Genomic DNA, 18687 nt, shown 5'->3' on the forward strand with positions numbered 1-18687 from the left:
AGACCTGAGAGCCAAACCCCAGGCAGAGCAAGAGCTGGGTGCTAGGGCCTCCAGGATGAGAGGAAGAAAAGGGAGGTTTTGTCAGCACCACATAGAGCTCAGCTTCTTTCCCCACCACACCCAGCAGACAAAGAACAAAAGGCAACAGCTGCCAAGGATTAGGGGTTAGCTGCCCATCAGCCTTCCCATCACAGCTGGCACGGCTGAGTAATGCTCAAAAAACCCATAAGGCAAACAGTGATAGGGGCTGTTTATCTTTTTTATTATAAATTTAGTATGAATGACCAATTGAAAAGTCACAATGGAGTACCAAGAACATTTTATCAAAATTTTAGCAGCATTTAAACAGTAATAGATTCCCAACCTTCTCTGGGCACCCCATGCCCTTTGCCTCCCACCCATTTAAACAGTAACTTTCCCCCAAATGTGCTTTCCAAAGCCATGTGGGGGATGTAAGCATTTCCCCCTGACCTGTTGTGAAAAAAAAAAATCTCATCCCAAATGCTGGTAGCCACTCCACCTCCAACCACACAGGGTTCCTGTCCCCTCCTTGTGCTCAGCAGCACAAGTGGGAGGCCAGCAAGCAGTGGCATGGGATGGAACTTGCCGGGATCCAGCATCAGCTCACATCCTCACCTTGCTCCACATGCCAGCCCCTTCATGAGTCAGTATTCCCATGGGCACCCATACCTTCACCTACAAAACCAGGGCAAACCCTTTTTCCAACCTGCTGCTGCCTTATGCTCCTCTCCGTGGAGGTGCCTGGCACCCCGCGGTCCTGCTCCTGTACCTGAGAGTGTGCGTTTGTGGCTGGATGGACAGAAAAAGGGGGAGGCTTGTGGCCAGTTCTCCCATCAGAACTGAGAGCAGGGTAACTGGGAGCTGAGCCTTGAAGGAGAAAGGTAGAAGGTGAGCAGTGAGATACTTCAAATTCAACCCACAAAATTAAGTTGGTCTACTATCAGCTAATGTGGCAAGCCATGATCTGCCTACTAAGTACCAAGAACTACCTTTTTTGTGTGCTTTTTTTTTTTTTTTTTCCTTGAAGTTATATTAGGTCATGGACAGTGCTGTCCCAGCCTTGCTAGCGTGAGCTTGGTGAAAACAATATTGAATCAAAGGTGGAGAAACACAACACATGCCCACAGGTGTAGACAACAATATAATATCAGCAAGCTATTCCCCTGCTTCTTTGGTACTTCTAAACTTTCTTATCCAAAAATATATATAAGGGAAATGCACCATTTAAAAGTTACTGTTTGTAAGTATTTACACAGCCATAACCATCACGCTCTGATACACGAAGATCAATATTATATGAACAATGTTATTTTATGAAGAGCACTTCTGCACATTTTATTTTGTTCCAGTATCTTAATAGCTTTTAAAAAAAAAAAATCATGTGTTATGCAGACCTGTACCTCGCTTTTTCTTATATCAAACGGACAAGAAACATTTTCTAATCCATACTCTTCTTCAAAAGATTAAAAAATTGCCACCAAAATGATACACTATGTACAAATTTTACTAAATGTTAAATTCTAGGCAATTATTTTCACCCCACTGATAATATAACTTAGGTAGTGTTACCTACTATATGCATATATATTTCTTTAATATATAAGAAATGGCACCACATCACCATGTCACCAATATGACACATTGTTATGTACAGTAGATAAGGAGTTAGATATGGAAGATGAATCTTCTCCGACCGGTTCTTTCATGGGAATGCTTCTTCCCTGGGTAGTAGCTCGGCCATTTCCCCTTTTCCCAGCTAGCGGAGGCTCTTCAGATGTAAGGCAGGATTCCATACATCAGCAGTGCCATCACCCCAGCACTGAACAAGCCAGCCACGGGCACAGTCACAAACCAGGCCAGGAAGATGTTGCGGAAAAGGCGCCAGTCCACGGCTTTCTTGGAGCGGATCCACCCGACAGCCACCACGGAGCCCACCTTGGGACCGCAGGGAAGAGAGGGAGACAAGATGTGAGGGGCAGGTCTGAGCACCCCTAACATGCCCACGGCCACACCAATGCCAGTCAGCTGATACCAAGCCAATCTCAGAGATAAAGGAGCCCCTGATGATGATGATGATGGCTCTGGGCTGGTGGGGTGGCAGGAGGATGACAATCCCAGGGTGCTTTAACCTTTAGGTTTTTTAATCATCTCCTGTTTCTCATGGGTCCCTGGGGTCAGCCAAAAGCAAAAGCCTGTGGGTTTTTTCTGCTGCTCTGCTAGCTCTCTGATCAGCCACGAGTGCAACTGAGGAGGTCCTTCAGCCACCCAGTGTCTGCATTCAGTCTGCAGGAGAGAGGGGAAGCATCCACCCAGGCTGCCACACTGTGGTCTAAATCATGAGAACACCAGGGAAGTTGTTTTTAAGGCTCTGCCAGAGAGCGTGGCAGGTTGGGATAGCTCTTGTGGTTCCTGTCTCACCTGCCTGTCCTCTTGCTGCTTTGGGATGTCCTGCCTGTCCACCCCACAGCTGTTGAACCTCTGCAGCTTCTAGCCAGGCATATGGTGCTGACTCCAAACAGCAACTATATCTATATTTTAGTACTGCAGGCTATAAAAATGACAGCAATGGCAATGTAAGCATCTGAGCCCATGCCCTAAGAGCACTGGTAACTTGGCAAGGGACAGACAGACAGTACAGCTGTCCAGCATCCAACAGTCTGAGCCCTCTGAAGAAAAATCAGCCCCTTTTTGGACCAGCCAGCCAAGCAAAGCATCCAGAGCTAAAATCCCCCCCTGCAGACAAAGATGTTAATGAGCCTGATGCTATGGGGCATTCAAAAGGCACAGACATCAAGAGGTCTGGCTTCAGGTGGGGAGAGGGTTTTGAAGAAAAAACGCACTGTGGGCAAAGCTACAACCTTTCCTTCCTTAAAATGTATTTTCAGCTAATCAGCTCTGGTTAAATAAACCCAGCATATTATTTTTTAAGAAGGAACTGGACTGAGAAAAAAAAAAAAAGTCCAGTGAAAAACTCTGCAAAACCTTCAGAAATGCTGTGTTTTCTTTCTGCTCTGGAAGTGGCCCTTCACACTGCTACACAAAAACATGGAAATCAGTGCAAGTCTATTTGAAGAAAATGATAAAGCAGCAAGAAATGTGGAAGGAATATCCGGTTTTGAAGGAAAGGAAACTCCCAAGACAGAACTGGACTTGTGCTCCCTGAAATGCCATCCCTGCTTCTTCTTCCCTGCTTGTTTTCTTAATGGGAGTATTGATCCCAGGCTATAGATGAGAAGATGGGCTGCTCCCCTTGAGCAGAGCCAGGAAAATGATAAATGCTGGGAGGCCAGGGAAGCAGACAGGACAGGGATATTGAATCCCCATCTTTTAACACCATCTTTTTAACACCTTTTCCAGTTCTAACTATTGCTTAATATTTCTTTCTGGAGAAAACTATTCTGGAGAAAATAGTTATTTGTGGAAAACCCTGTAGCTCTAGGGAAACAGGACTCTCAAAAGTGCCTGTGACAGAATAACTTGGTATTATAGGGCTGAAAAGAACTCAGACTAAAGGATGATCCAAAAAGGAAACCTCTTAGATAATATTTAATCTGACTACCCCCTGAGTGGACTCCCTGGTGGGAGTGCATTGAGGAGGTGCCTAGCTAAAAGGAAGCCCACAATTCCAACTCTATCAAAACACTGACCCAAGGAAACAGCATTTGGTTTCTCAGCAGCTCAGTTGTTAGGCTCTGCTTTATATTTTGCACATCCCTAGCATCTGTCCCTCATGCTTTCAACAAGAAGCACTTCTTGTTGAGCAAGCCTGCAGTCTATGTATGATAACTGGCACATCCTTCCTGAAATCTAAAAGGTATCAGCAATGATGGCATTGGTAATCTGTTTAAAAGATTATTATTAAAGTTTAGTTTATTAATAGTGATTTTGATGGCCTAGAGGTTAGGAGAGTAGCTGAAACTTGGGTGTAGAGACACTACACCACCTGCAGAATTTCAGATGATATCTACTTTGAGATTGGTTTGAAACCCGTGCAGTTTGCCTTCAGTATGCTCTGCTTAAAGCATTACAGAAATGCTTTTGGTTCTCTTGTTCCTGTTATCATAGTAACACACAGAACATGATAATTCCACCATAGCCACATCAAGAAACTCATTCAAACACATTCAAAACTCAAAAATGAGCTGACAGTATGACCCCAGCAGTCACTTTTGCACAGAAAAAGAATTTTACTCCTGCACTGTAGTTTTAGCCATGTAGGAACACATTTGATCTGTTGCAGCTGAGAAATGCTTGCTTATTTCTACATCTCAGAATAAATAACAGGCACTATGGGTAAGATTCAATATGATCATTCGTCTACCTGGGCAGCAGAAAGGCACGGGATGCATTTATACCACACTGGCTTTGCAGTGCTAAATCCCAAGGGAGGTTGAAGAGGTGCAGGCAGGGCAATGTGGCATGGTCAGGCTCACAAATTCCTCTGGAAGCTCAAAATATTAGGTCTTTCCCTCAGGCCCTCTTGGCTTGGAGGCTTTCAGAGGGACTTTCCTGCTTGGCTTGCAGCAAGGATGAAGGTGCAGGCACCGAGAGCAGAAAAGATGCTGGGCTGTAAATTTAGGATAGGTGTATGGTGCTGTGGCTGCCTCATATAAACCAAAGCCTCTGATTTAGGCCTGGATGCAACTCCTGATCAACTCAGAGGGCTTGAATTTTTCTCAGTGCTAATGCTTTTCTTCCTGCCACCAATCTCCAGTTTGCTACCACATCTTCTCCGTGATCTGAAAACCACTGCTCAGAGCTTTGCTTTGTATTCGGTCTCCGTTTTTCTTTTTAGTCTCTTGTTTCACCTCAAAAAGGGCTCCCAAAGTTTTCATGCTTATCCTTCTTTGCCATCACTTTATCTAGTTGCCACGTGTTCATCCCTGCAGTAGGGCTCCCACTTTAGCAAATGCTATTTTGTTGTGGAGCAAAGGTTGGGGAAAAGAACTCTCCCCCCCTGATGCTAGAGGCTTAGGACTAGGCTCACCTTGAACTTTTCTTTTTTATTCCTAGGGTGAAATAGCTTTTCTGCTGATTTTTAAGAAGGCATTTCTGTCTCAATGGCTGACAGCACTTTCAGAGAGGCATTTTTCCATGGAGTGAACAGTATATAGTAGTTCTTTTAGTTCTTCACACGGCCCTCGAAGAAAACAAGGAATAAATCTGTTACAAGCAGTTTGCTTTATCTTGTGTTGATCACTTAGGATCTTTCAACTCAGGATCTCATTTTGCTGAAACAAAGTCAGCTACCATAATGTGACATCCTGGAACAGTCTAATCCTATTGAGAAGTGGATCTTACTATTAAGAATGATCCATCTAATGGGATACAGCAGACTACAGGGAGCAACACACACTAACCACATTAACTGCTTTTATGGAAGTATTTATTAAAAAGAATTATTCTGCTCTGCAGTTTTGCTCTGCAACTTTTAAGAGCCTTGAGTCAATGAATACTTCCTAATGCCACCCTCTCATTAGCTTATGGCTTCTGAGACATTATCTTTTTAAATTCAATCTTTTTGTCTGTAACATAGTGTATTTTCTCTTTTATGACAGTTGGCTAGAATGGTTTTAGGCATGCAACAGGCATAATCAAAGCTCTATTATTCTCCCTGGCAAATTCTTCATCACACATTTGATATGCCAGTCAGCTTAAAGGGCAGTGGTTTTAGGCTAGCATTTTTAGAAGTGGATCACATTGTTATTTTTTTTCCCCTCCCTGTTTGATTCAGAGGAACAAGAGTTCGGCCAACACCAGGAAATCTGAACAGCCTTTCAGAACAGCTCAGTCTTGGCTGCTTCTCAAGGAGCTCTACAGCAAAAGAAAGAAATGACTTTGCAATAGAGGAAGGCTTTCTGAAGAAATGGTTTTCACTAGAAAAAGGACGATTGAACCAACTTGGAGTGTTTTGCAGGATGTGTGGATTTCATTGACTCTTTCACTGGAAACCAGGTCAATGTCACAGGCAAGGATGCCTGGCTTCTTGCCAGCCTGCATGCCATGCCATGGAGCCATTAGGCTCAAAAAGTACTTGCCCCAGCCCAAGCTGGAGGGTCTCTAAGGTCCCCAGGGTGCCATGGCAAATCCTACAGGATCTGGCTCCTGTGGGGCTGGGTGGGATGTCCCAAAGCTGAGGGGTTTTGTGGCTCTGGGGTCTCTGATTTTGGAGAGGCTTCCTCACACCCTGCAGAGGGAGAGGAATACAGACAGCTCTGTGTGTCCAAAAGCTTGTGAGTCCATGGGGAAACAAAGAAATGAAAGATGGGATATTTGACTCGTGAATTTCCTGGGAAACAGAACACCAAATTCCCACTATGTTCTTCCATCAGTATAAATGCCCACATGCTCCCTCTTGCCTTCAAGCCATTTAAATTCCTTCTCACACAGTGTGGTGTGTGACACAATTAAATTCTGCGCATTATCCAGCCTCCATCTATAGTTAAAACTGCTCTTTTTTTTTTTTTATTAATGGAATTAATAACAAGGGTCAGATTCTGCAGTATAATGCACAAAAGTGAGGAAAGGTGGTGTAAAAGAAGAGAGATATTAAAATATTAGCTTAAGGATGTAGAAGTGTTTCTCAATACTGGTGGCTCTAAAATACACGTAACTGGGATCACAAAAACTACTGGTCTATGTTATTTTAACGTGTCTATATTAGTTTAATAAGATCATGTAAGGCTGAAAGACCTTCCAGACTTTTGTGCAATTACTTGTAACACTGACTTTGCTTAGCTGTACCAGCTCAAAAAGCCATCCTTGTTATCTCGGGCCCGCTGTCGGCACAAGGCATCGCATAGTGAAGGCAATCTGCAACCATGGGTGTATCTCCTATGTTGTTATGGTTTGTCCTAGTGGTGTGATAGACTGATGGGATCACTGCAAACTCCAATACCTTGCAATGGGTGGAGCTTATTGGAATACCCACATTTGAGGCTACAAGTACCGTTAGCGCACACATTACTTCAATGCAAAATCCACTGTGAAGAAACAAAAAAAACAAAACAAAAAAAAGACAGATGGAAAACCTGTAGTCAAAGAGTTATATGCAGGAAATCCCATGCCATGCACTTATCAAGAGAGTGAAGAATAAATGATGAATGGTGCGCAGCCTCTGAACAAGGGAGAAATGCTGCCAGACCAGGTTCAAATGGCACCATCGGAGGAAACCAGGTTCTTCCTTGTAATCATTTGCTTTAAAATTGAGGTCACGTTTTTTGCAAGAGCTCTTTTTGTTTAACCTCATGTGCTGTGCCCAATTGCAGGGGCTTTGCTGTGACAATGCCAATGCATATTTTGGAAGCCTGATTGTTTTCCTACATTGCTGGCCCGGCTGAGACGCGTTGATGCACCTCCACCTAATGGTCCTCCAGGAGTGGCTCTTTTCCCCTTGCCGTGCCATTATCCGCTGGCTAAAGGGGCACAATTTTAAGATGAATAGTTCCAGACTGCCTTGACTGCAGTCGCTGGGCAAAGGCATACCTTGCAGTGTGTAGTACTGACAGGAAGTCCAACATTGGAAGCTACCACAACTGTGAACGCCGAAGCCAACTCAATAGTGAATCCACTGCGGGAAGCATAAGAAAACACTTCACAATCACTCTTTGCATCAGCTGGGACCGATACCATGCAGTGTGCCAAAATCTTACCCGTTTCTTCTTTCGACTGTTTTATTTCCAACTGATTTTTTTTTTTGTCATAGGAATAATTTAAGAGAACAAGGAAGGGATGAATAATGGGAGCGGCACAGGCCAGTCCTCTGTAGTAACACGGCTGCACAGCTCGATGCACCAGGAACTTTCACTACTCTGCACTGTGGTGATTTGTGCCTAATTAGTAATTCAGTTAAGCACCAGCAGAGGTCGAGTATGCATTAAGGATGAAAATCACTGTAATAAATACATGTGGGTTTATTAATCTGAAGAGCACTGGAAAAGCCACCATGATCTTGCCTGTTCCAAATGTAACCTCTGCCACATTAATGAGGCCATCAGCAGAAGACTGTTCACAAAGACCTCACAACAAATTCAGTATTAGTTTGCAGAGTTACCTTTTTTTCCTTTCTTTCCTTCTTCCTCATTCTTTCTCTTTCTCCTTTTACTCCTTTTTTTTTTTTTTTTCCCCTTTCATTTGTTAGAAAGATGGAGAAGTCAAAGCCAGATTATCATTAAAACCAAAGCACAGCACACCCAGCAAACTGCATTATAAACAAATTACTGGAGCAGCAATTTCTCACACAAAGTTCATACAACCATGATGACAACTGTGCACCTACCTTGATGGTGTGATTGGGGTCAAGTCTTTACCCATGGTCTGGATAACTCTTCTCCCCCAGACCCAGAGACCCACACAGATCCCAACACCTCCATAAAAGAGCAGCCAGATGGGAGTTGCTGCTTCTTGCATGACACCACCTTGGTCATAGATGAGCCAGAGAGCAACAAGGGGACCAATTGCATTGCTGGAGAGAGAGAAAAAACATTGCCTGAGTTATACAAATTCAGACAATTGCATTGAAAGAAGCCTCTTATTTTCTACATTGATTTTTCTTTGTTCTTCATGCAGTGCTGCTTTGAGCTGACCCTACAGGTGACACCCTTTCTCACTTGGAAAGACAGCAGCAAGGGGACGCTCTTATCATGCTGCTTTTTCAGTTGTCACTTCACCACTGATAATAACTACAGCAAATGCTGAAAAGAATTTCTTTCACAGATTGTGTCCTGAAATGTCAGAGTCTATAAAATTATGTGTGTTCTGGGACAAAACCCAGAATTTTCAGTACTCTGCTGGAATTAACTCAAAATTTACCAATTCAAGAGCTCTGCATCTCTACAATTCAAGTATTAAATGAGCTCTTTTTGTCAAAGACAGAAGCTAATGAACAAAATTACCATCAAAGACAAGAAGATACAAATATAATCTAGCCTGAAAACCTGTAACATTTGGAGATATGGTCAGAATGAAGCCAGGAATGTGACTTAGTCTTCTCCATATGCATTAGAGAGCTAGTTGGACTGGATCAGAGAGGACTTCTTGGTGACAAAGAGCTGGTGTAAACCCTTTTTGCTGCCCTGCTGCTGCTATCTAGAAAAATAGTAGGAGTCAGCAACACTGAAGTCCCTACTCTTAATGCAGGCCACTCAGTATTGGTGGCTGGAATCTCCAGTGCCTGGAGGGAGACTTCTGACTTTGCTTATTCTAAAAAAGTACCGAGTATCTAGACATGAAAGTTAGAAACAAAACTTGAAAGCTGGTATCCAGTTATTTTAGAGCCTTAAATACTAAAAAGCAGGCAAGAACTTTGCCATTCTGTTGGTCTGGTTTCTTTTTTGCAGCTCTTTTGCTAAACTGAGTAGCTGCTTGCCCTGCTGGGCAGCATTTACCTACAACCAAAAAAGCATCAGCACTGCACTTGTTTAAATAATCACAAGAAGAGCAGAGAAAACCTGTCCAATGTCATTCAAAAAGCCTGAAAACCAAGAGGAAGCTCTCCTCTTTGTAAAGGGATAAGGAGAGCAGGTTGCAGCAAGGGTTCTGCCCACCCTACAGCCAGGACCAGCTAAATTTAGTTCTGCTCTCACTCCAAAGCACATGGACTGAGTAAGAGTTTTAATGTTAAGTGTTGTGCAAACCAAGCCACTATAACTAAAAGTAAATTTTTTACTTCAAGTTCATCTTTGCCTATATAAGGTGCTAGGGTGCTAATCACCAAAAGAGAAGGGTCCTCTGCATTGCAAAGCTCAGTGCATCTAAGCAACACGAGACCCTCCTGCTTTCTTCTGGTCCTTTAGAAATGAAGCTCTGAGCCCAGAGAAAAGCAACTCAAAGCAAAGTAACTAGGAAGGAATTTTCCCTTGAAATGACTCATAATGACATTCAAGCTGCAAGACAAACTAAAATAGAGTAAAATGCTCTATGACATAAAAAGGAATGTATAATTCTTACGGATTTTGAAAAAGATGCTGCAAATTAATTAGTAAGCGTGGTTTTATTTATTTATTATGTGGGTAATAAAATCCAGTGGGTTTGAAGACATTGGGTAGTGTGATGAAGAACTAAATAGACTTTAATTAGAGTGATTTCCTTTAGCAAAAATACTTTAAAATTCTGGTCTGATACTGTGCCTGAGTATGCATTGGATTTGTTGAGTGTTTGCAAGACTGAAAGGACAGTATGTGGAAGTCCTTAGTGCCTAAATGCAAGAACTGTTTTACCTTCAGAGAAGAAGAGATTCTTAATCAGAGCATTTCTACTATGTTTAAATCAACCTGCAACTTCTTTGCCAGTGTTTTCAGGTGTGGCTTAATTTATTTTCACATTTAAATGTTTTCTTGTGCATAGACAAAAAAGGTAATTCACTGCAGCTTCAGCTGATGGATGCAGAAGGATGGATAAAAGCAAGTAAAACACTGGCCAGAAAAACAAATGGAAAACCTATCATCCCTTCTTACAGAGCTGTATGACATGGGGACAACCTCCTTGTTGAAAAGAACAGGTAGACTTGGAGTGAGCCAAAGCACTTGATTCCTGATTGTTCTGAAGAGATTATGGATGGATATTTTTCAGTCCTAATGTAAATGGGAAGACAGAAAAGGCTTCAAGAGCCACAGTGGCAAACTATGCTCTTTTGTACCAAAATCCAGTTTTAATTATTTGCAAATGCTAGAGCTCTGTGAATCAACTAATCTAAATCCTTGAAGAAAAGGTTATTTTCTTATTTGTGGCAACAGAAGGCGAGGTAAAACTCTGTTGACTTCTGCTCAGCCTCAGAAGATCTTAATAGCAGATCCTGCCCAACACATCAGAAGAGATGACAGCCACTGATTCCTACAGAGACAGCACTTCTGATACCCTCCCTCTGATAAAAGAAAGCAGAGGAGCACTGGATCCATATATGCTTGGAAAGGTAAAAAGGTAATTAAATGCATTTTCATTTGTGGATATTTGCACCACCGGTTAGCTATATGAGATATTTTTTCCTCCCTGTACATCACATTGAATGTGACTAAAAATATTTAGTTCCTAGGGACAATGGCATCCCCCAGCAAGCAGAAAACTGGCAGTGGTGCACAGCTGCTGGCTCCAACCTGCCAGCATCACAGCTCTTCAGAGGGCTCCTTCAGCGAGCACATGTACCCAACCTGGGACTAGGAATAGTTTATATCAGTAGAAGACAACCAGTTCCAATAGGAGAATAAGGGAGAAAAAACAATCAAAAAAAAGGGCATTGTTAGGTAACAGACTTTGCTTTGAGACCTTCTGTGGCTAACAGATGTCTCCTACAGCTGAGTGACTAAGCAGATGAACCACGAGGATGCTGCCTTGACCAGGATGTGGCTTTCACAACATTTCCCACCAGTTCTCTCCCATTTGACTCAAGACATGACTAGCAGGAAAGAACAGCTCAAATCTTCCATGTGCTTTAAGACCCATTACACAAGTCTCTTTTCAAGCAGTTATTTTTTCTTACTCTCCCACACAGCTCTTATAGTTGCCTTAACTGCCTCATTTGCTCTGGAGCTCCAAATCTTACTTGCAAGAGAGGGAGAAGAAAAGCCTAAGATGGTCACCCAGGGGCTCTGAACTTCCACATTTAACTATATATAAAACTGTCATTAGGTTCCTATGCAGTTTCCAAGGATGTTGCTGTATTATTTAGCTACCAGGTTTAAAAGCCAAGATAGGATACTCTTACCATGGTATTTCTTCAGTTTTGTACACCCAATACCCACTTTTCCACTGAACGCAAGAGGATGGCCACTATGAGTTAATTTTTGGACAAATGTATAAAACATTATGACATAAGAAGCTAACAGTCTCCTGAGTTAGCTGAGAAGTTAACACCTGAGTCCAACTGGTCTGAAATATTTTCCACATCCATTATTTTTCACCATCTCTGCCAGGCTCCACATTGTAAGGACTTAGCAGGTAGTGGTGCCTAGGAGCTGTTTTCCTTTCCCAGAGGCTCAATACAGGACTAAATGGCACTTCAGTAATGCTCCTCCTTGCAGATGTGTGTTGCAGCAGTTCAGCAGAGTGTTGGGGAGCATTTCTGAAGTGCTGCCTGAGCCCCGTGATGATTTCACTGCCTCTCTACTAACACGAATGGGGACGACTTCTCTTTTTTCTGCTTCCTTGTGCCAGTTGAGAATCTGTCCCGCAGCATTTATAAAGCTGTTGTGAAAAATAGCATTTGACAGTGAATCTGAACTATAAATAGAGTTGGCTTCCCCTCTCCCCCGTGAGACTGACAGTATTACAGACAATCCACACACAAATTCAACTATCATGAGACATGCTTAGAAATTAGTTTCCTGTGCACACACACACACACACACACACACACACAAGCATAGATTTTTAGGTACCTTGAGATCACAAGCTCAGGCCCTTCTCTGAAGGAACAAGGCCTACAACCTTTTTTTTCTTTTTCAATAAAAATTAAGGTGGTTTTTTTTCAGTATCATAATGTTCTACTTCCAAATCCCATCAAACTTGCTATAATATTTTATGAACTAGCAACATTGCTACCACCTTGCTATTTCTTATTTAAGGGGAGTAGTGAGTTGCTCAAGAAGAAAATGTAATTGCATTTGAATACTATGCTCTGAATAAACTTTGTGTCATAATCCACAGTCTGCAGACTATTTAACTACCATGCTTTCATTTTCTGTTATCTAAAAAAGCAAACTGTGTTTTAGCCACTTTTCCTAGTTGAGTGAGAGAAGCTTAACACACACACATTGTCACTGATTAAAACTGAATGATGAGCAAAGTATCCATCTGAGAAATCTATATTAGGCTTTCAATATGATAAGCATAATTACAAAATCCCCAGGCGTTTCACTATTTCCCAAACCGGGATTTCAGAAATGAACATTACACCAGGCAAATAAGAGGGATAATGTCTCTGGATATGCTACACCTGGAGACATCACCCAGTTGAGTAGGAGTGCAAGGAAGATATGTCTGTGTGTACCAACAGAAAAAAAAAAAAAGTGTCCTAATCACCAGAGATCTCAGATTATCAAGAGAGCTTTACCCTAATTCCAATATTCAGACAGTTTTGTCACTGCTCTGCCCTGTGAAGCACAAGCCTTGAGTGTGTTAATGAGTCAGGAAAGCCACATATTTATTCCTGTGGCTCCTCATTGCACACTGCAAATGCTGGCCCTGAAACACCAGCTCTTCCCTGAACCCTGGAGGGTCCCCCTTGCCTGCATGGCACACCAAAGATGCCCCATAACTGCACAATAAAGGACATAAGTGAAGATTTATATCTACCTGGGACACAGGCTGCACTTGCAGGATAGGCTACCTTTAAAAAAAGGAAGGAACCAGGTTTTGGGACTGTTCCCAGTAAATTTAATGGACAGATTATCTTCTTGTCTGTTCTAAGTGATCTTGACTGCAGCTCTGAGGGAGTAAGAAATACTCATTTTGTAATCCAGCCTTATTATAGCTCCTTTAGACTCCTTATTTAGCTGGGAGACTGAATCCCACTAAGCTCTCTGGGTGCAGTGAGATACTGGCAATGTTTTGGACCTTCCCTCCCTTAATCCCATTGCATGTACTTTAGGAAGAGGGGAAAAAGCAAGTTCCACTGCTGTTTGTGTGCTCTGACCTAAAACTCCAATGAAATCTGTAGGGAAGTGAAAGAGGTTTCCTCTCCCTGTATTTTGGGCAGGAGGGTATTTCCTAGTATCACCCAGGTTGCTTTGCTTACCCTATCTGCTAGCAGTTCAGTTTCCTTAAAACCACTAAGAGGATGTGAGGTAATACATTAAAAAGTCTAAGTATTTTTGCTATATCTCTGAAATAGTTTTAAATCCTGTCTTCAGTAGTGTAGCCATTCTTTGTCAAGGTTGTGCCATAAATCTACATGGCATTATCAGCAGGTCCTAGGACAAAAGACCCCTTTGTCATTTAATATCTATGAATACGTGAGGGTAGTCCTGAAGTCCTCCACATAAAATTAAATTAGAGCAGCCACATTCAGAGATTTTATCCAGCAGGAACCAAGATCCCACACACAACTGTGAAACATCTGCAAGCAGATTTCTCCTCCCCTACAGCACATGCCAGCTGAGCCTTGGTACCACCTGCCCCTTGGCACACAGGTGGGCAGCATGTTCTGCAGTCAAGCTGGAACATCGTGGCTCCTGCCACCACCACAGTAATAAATCACCTTTCTCCATGCCTGGAATCCATGAGCCCAGGGTAGGCACCTGCTGACACAAGCCAAGCTCCTTCTGTCATCCTTGGGGTTTCTCCAGTGACAGCAGGAATGATGGCATGAGGTGGAGACCAGGAGTAGGAGGGGACAGAAGAGGCTACCCATTTGAAGGAGAAAGAATCTACGTGAAAAACTATTAAATATAGTGAGGTGTGTAGGAGTAAAAGGCTCAGCTTTTTTCCCCCAGCAGATTTTAATCAGAAAACCTTGTGTCAATCCGCAGCATCTTTGCATGGGTCATCCCACTGTGATTGCAAGAATTCAAGGAATAACCAGCTCCAGAGGCTGCTTGAGTCAAAAAAAAAGCATCTTCCCATTTGTTTGGATGGGCTGCAGGATCAACACACTATTTCCTCATAGCTTTCTCATTCCCAGCCCAGTAGTGAAGCAGCCCCAGCTACCACTGTGCTGAGCACAGGACATAGCTATGGGGTGAGCCTTTATAGCCCCTTCCAAACCAGCCTGCCCAACTGCTCCTGTTTTCAGGAACTGATTAATTCAGAGATGCTTCCAGGCTTTGAAATGCAGCATCAACCTGACAGCTTCAGTGACTCTCCAGCTCCCTGCATTCATCCAGGTTGGCTGCTGTGGCTGCAGTGCTCAGCTCCAGATCATCAAGGTTCCTGCTGAACCAGCCTATACATAGAGCAAATAAGCTCAGTCCCATTCAGCCATAAGGTGCACATAATCCCAGCTGAGCAGCAAAGCCCAGCCTCTGGCTTCTCTGGAAAGCTGGCTCTGAACAAGCATTTAGGAAGCTGGCAGTTCTTCTGGTGTCACACTCCTGGCCCAGGTCTTTTTTTCCACCCTGCCCTTTTTATTCTCCAGTTGCCCTTGCAATGACCTGGCATGCTCCCTTTGTGCTGGGGTGCTGAGCCAGTGGGACCTGTTCACTGGGTGCTGCTAATTAAGTTCAACAACAACATTTTTTTTCAGCGGTTCTGTCCCAACACATTTAGTCAGGATTTCAAATTCTTTAGATTGCATTCAGCCAACGTGCATGGTGGTGTCACAAGGCTCTCACCCTGGCTTAGTTAGTCCCAGACCTGGAAAAGCTCCAGCATCTTTGACACAGTGCATATAAGCTCTGCAGCAAGGGGGGCAGGAGGGGATGGTCTGAACAAAAGAGTCACCCAAATAAGGAGTCACCATGACTCCCTGGTTGTTTGGTTTTTTTTTAACACACAACTGCCCCAGTAAGGATCCCTGTTGCTGTCAGCCTAAACACCAGCCCTGACTGCTACAGACACCAGCTCTTACAGCAAAGATGGTTGGTATCAATAAGATGCTAAAAAGCATCACTTTGGAAGAAACTGGCATCACTGCCCTTATTATGAGTTTGTTCTGCAGTCAAGGGCAAAATATTGATTTAATTCTTCCAAGTCCAGAGGAAAAACCTGGACAGTGAAACAAGGGAGATGTTGCCCTGAGAAACTGTGGATGCCCCCTTCCTGGAGTGTTCAAGGTGATGTTGGATGGGGCTTGGAGCAACCTGGGCTGGTGGGAGGTGTCCCTGCCCATGGCAGGGGGGTGAAACTGGATGAGCTTTAAGGTTCCATCCATTCCAAACCATTCTGTGATTCTATTCTATCATTCTATGTCCATACGATTTTTTGCCCACTGAAGTGCTGTCCAAACTATATGGGGAATTTTTGCTCCATAAAGTGTTTCTGAGCTGCATCATGATTCAGTTCATACCATATGCCTTATGTTTAAACACGCTCTTAAACAGATCAATCATGTAAATACCTGCAGTTTATAATTTTTATATTAGTTTTTAATTTTTCTCTCTTTGCTCCTCTTATCTGACCCTGTCCCTTCAAGAAATAATGGCAAACAGCCTGATGAAAAATAAATAGAAAACATGGGATCAGATTGAGTTTCAGGATGTGGAAAGAAAATGCAGGAGACAGGTCCAAAGAAAACAATGTGGGCAATGGAGGTGCTTCCCTAAATATATAAGTGAGCAGCTTAAAATCAAATGCAGAGGAAAGCAGGATTTTAACAAGGAAGAAAAAAAAAAATACAGAGCAGCTTGACAGTAACACCTAAAATGAAGAAAAGTGAATGAAGAAGGGAGATTGAAAGATAGCAGCCTTCAGTGGGAGATAGATTTCAAGACATGCTTTCTGAAGGAAATGGGGACAGAAAGCCATACTACTCACTAGGTTCTACTGCACTATATTTAAAACAAGACACTGCCTTTGGAGCTCTGCAGATCTTAATGTGACATGTGAAGGAGACAAGAGCCAAGTAAGAAGCTCTGCTTGCTCTGCTAGGCAAAGACTGGCGAAACATCTCTGCTACATAATCTCCAGGATAGATATCTGCATTCCCAAAGTGATTTATCTACTCAAACTTCTTGGCATAGGAAGGGGTTTGTAATTTTTATTGCTTATCAGGAATTCAGTGCAATTGCAAAGATGGGTTCCTATCCAATCCTACACCCATGACCATCTTGCAGCTTCGATGAAACAAAGCAAACTTGTTCTTTACTTTTGCAATTACATGAATTCAGCTTAAGATTTTTTCATAAACTGCATTTCATAAAATCCCATGCTTGCTGGAAAATTTGCTAAGATAGAAGCAGAGGACTACAAAACACTCAAAAATATTAATTTTTAGGAAAGAATATTACCAAGGCAACAAGCCAGTCCAAAGGCAGAATTCTGGGGGAATTAGGCGGTAAAATGCAACAAAACATATGCACAGAGTCTAAACCCTGTCTTTCATTGTGTGAAGCTGCTCTCAACACCAAATTTGATTTCTGATCTGACTCCATCCCTGCAAATCACTTCTAACAAGCCCTACTGCCCTTGGCTCCTATAGAAAAGGTAAGTGACGCTTGCACAAACATGTGAGTCCTGGAGTAGTATGGACATCACCCCCAGGACATAAAGGAGCAGGGGCAGCTACTGAGGTAGGCTTTGAAATTTCTGCAATGGTATTTTCCAGACCACCCAGGAGGAAAGGAAGCTGCATTACTGCCCTCTGATCCAGAGGATGAGGGGACTCTGGACTTCTTCCCAGAGCCAGATCTCTGTGGATTTGAAAGGAGCAATAACAAGAGCTGGGACAAGAAGGCTCTTCAGAAAGCCCTACTGCATATATTCCCAAGACACTGGATGGATGGGGAGGGAAAAGACATGTTTGTAAGTGCTTTCAGGATGAGCTGCAAGTTAAATCGGGTGGCTGACAAAAGAGAGGAGCAAGAATTCTTCTCCTTGCTGTTTGCCCAGATGCCTAAGGAGTATTATGAAAGTTATCAACACTGCAAAGCCTTGCTTGCAAATGCTGAAAGTGACACTGGCAAGGCATGGCTAACAAGGCAAGGGTTCAGTGGGCTTGGCTACAACCCCAATAAGGGCTGCTGCTTCAACAAGCAGCTTCTGAGTGGATTTCTCTGGGGACCTTATGACATAGGAAAGAATGCCTACTGAATACCCAGTGGATCACTGCAGGCCCAGGGAAGAGGCAGTCCAGCCAAATCTTAAGGAAAAAATCTATCATGTTACCAGGGACAGAGCAAGAATACCCAAACTGCCCTTCCTCCATGTGCCACTGAGCAGGAGTGTTGTAACAGGGTTCTGCAGATGGAGCAACATTATAGGCAGATGAGCAATGTAAGTGCAGATTAGGAAGGTATAAAATGCCCCATCCTGACCCTACATCCCATGTCCTTCAGTCAAAAGTCTTGTTCTTTGTGGACTAAAATAGAGCTGAGGCTTTGAAAAGGAAGGCTGGCAAATGAGTGAGTGAAAAATCACTGTTTCAAAGGTGTCTGACAACACTGAGGTAAAAGAGGTGCAGACAAACATTTCTGAGACCACCTTCAAGATTCTGCCAGCTGCCTGCATCAAAATGAACACAAGAAAAAGACTCCTCGAGGATGACCCTTTTCCTTCATTCCTGGAAAATGATGTTAACACCATGGGATTTCAGGGCAGACACAACTGAGTCAGATGAACTCATTGGCTTCTTCCAAACTCAAAGAGCAACTCAATGGTGAGAGTGGCTCTGGGTAAAACTCCAGCTGGGCAAACCAGAACTATGCTAGGACAGAGGAAACTCTTAAATGAGCACTAGGAGATGAGGCAAAGACCATGTTCATTCTCTGCATGGGGCATGGAAATATGCCCAGGGCTCCTCAGAGGTAGTTTCCTTTATTTTGGTAAGAACTGTGGCAGCTGGAGGAGCTGCACGTGCAGGAGGACTCCTTCAGGAGGACTTGGATGCTAAGGCCTGTTAGATTTTCTTGACTATTTAGCGATTCACTAAAAAACTAAAAAACTCCAAGCAAAACATTCAGTAAAGGGACCTCTATAAGGGCTGCAACAGGTAAAATGCAGAAACTGCCCACACACCTTTTTTTGCAATGTGACAAGAGATGAAATGACAAATGAACTAACGACAGAAATAGTCAAAAC

At 43.0% G+C, this 18687-nt stretch overlaps 1 protein-coding gene across 8 annotated transcripts in view; it reads right to left on the bottom strand.

Annotated features, from left to right (window-relative positions):
* Positions 1 to 241: 241 nt before the first annotated feature.
* Positions 242 to 18687, bottom strand: part of SLC20A2 (solute carrier family 20 member 2) — a 58164-nt gene continuing 39718 nt past the window's right edge. For 6 of the 8 annotated variants that reach the window (XM_071742712.1, XM_071742714.1, XM_071742709.1 and 3 more), the window contains 3 exons: positions 8300 to 8485; positions 7507 to 7591; positions 242 to 1956 (listed from right to left, as the gene is read on the bottom strand). In XM_071742712.1, the coding sequence (XP_071598813.1) occupies positions 1792 to 1956; positions 7507 to 7591; positions 8300 to 8485 (436 nt within the window). In that variant the 3' untranslated portion in view covers positions 242 to 1791. Of the gene's footprint in view, positions 1957 to 6919; positions 7005 to 7506; positions 7592 to 8299; positions 8486 to 18687 lie in introns of all 8 variants that reach the window. The other 2 variants (XM_071742716.1, XM_071742717.1) reach the window with 2 other exon arrangements.

This window comes from Heliangelus exortis, chromosome 4 (assembly GCF_036169615.1).
Source record: "Heliangelus exortis chromosome 4, bHelExo1.hap1, whole genome shotgun sequence".
In the NCBI taxonomy this organism is placed as follows: domain Eukaryota; kingdom Metazoa; phylum Chordata; class Aves; order Apodiformes; family Trochilidae; genus Heliangelus; species Heliangelus exortis.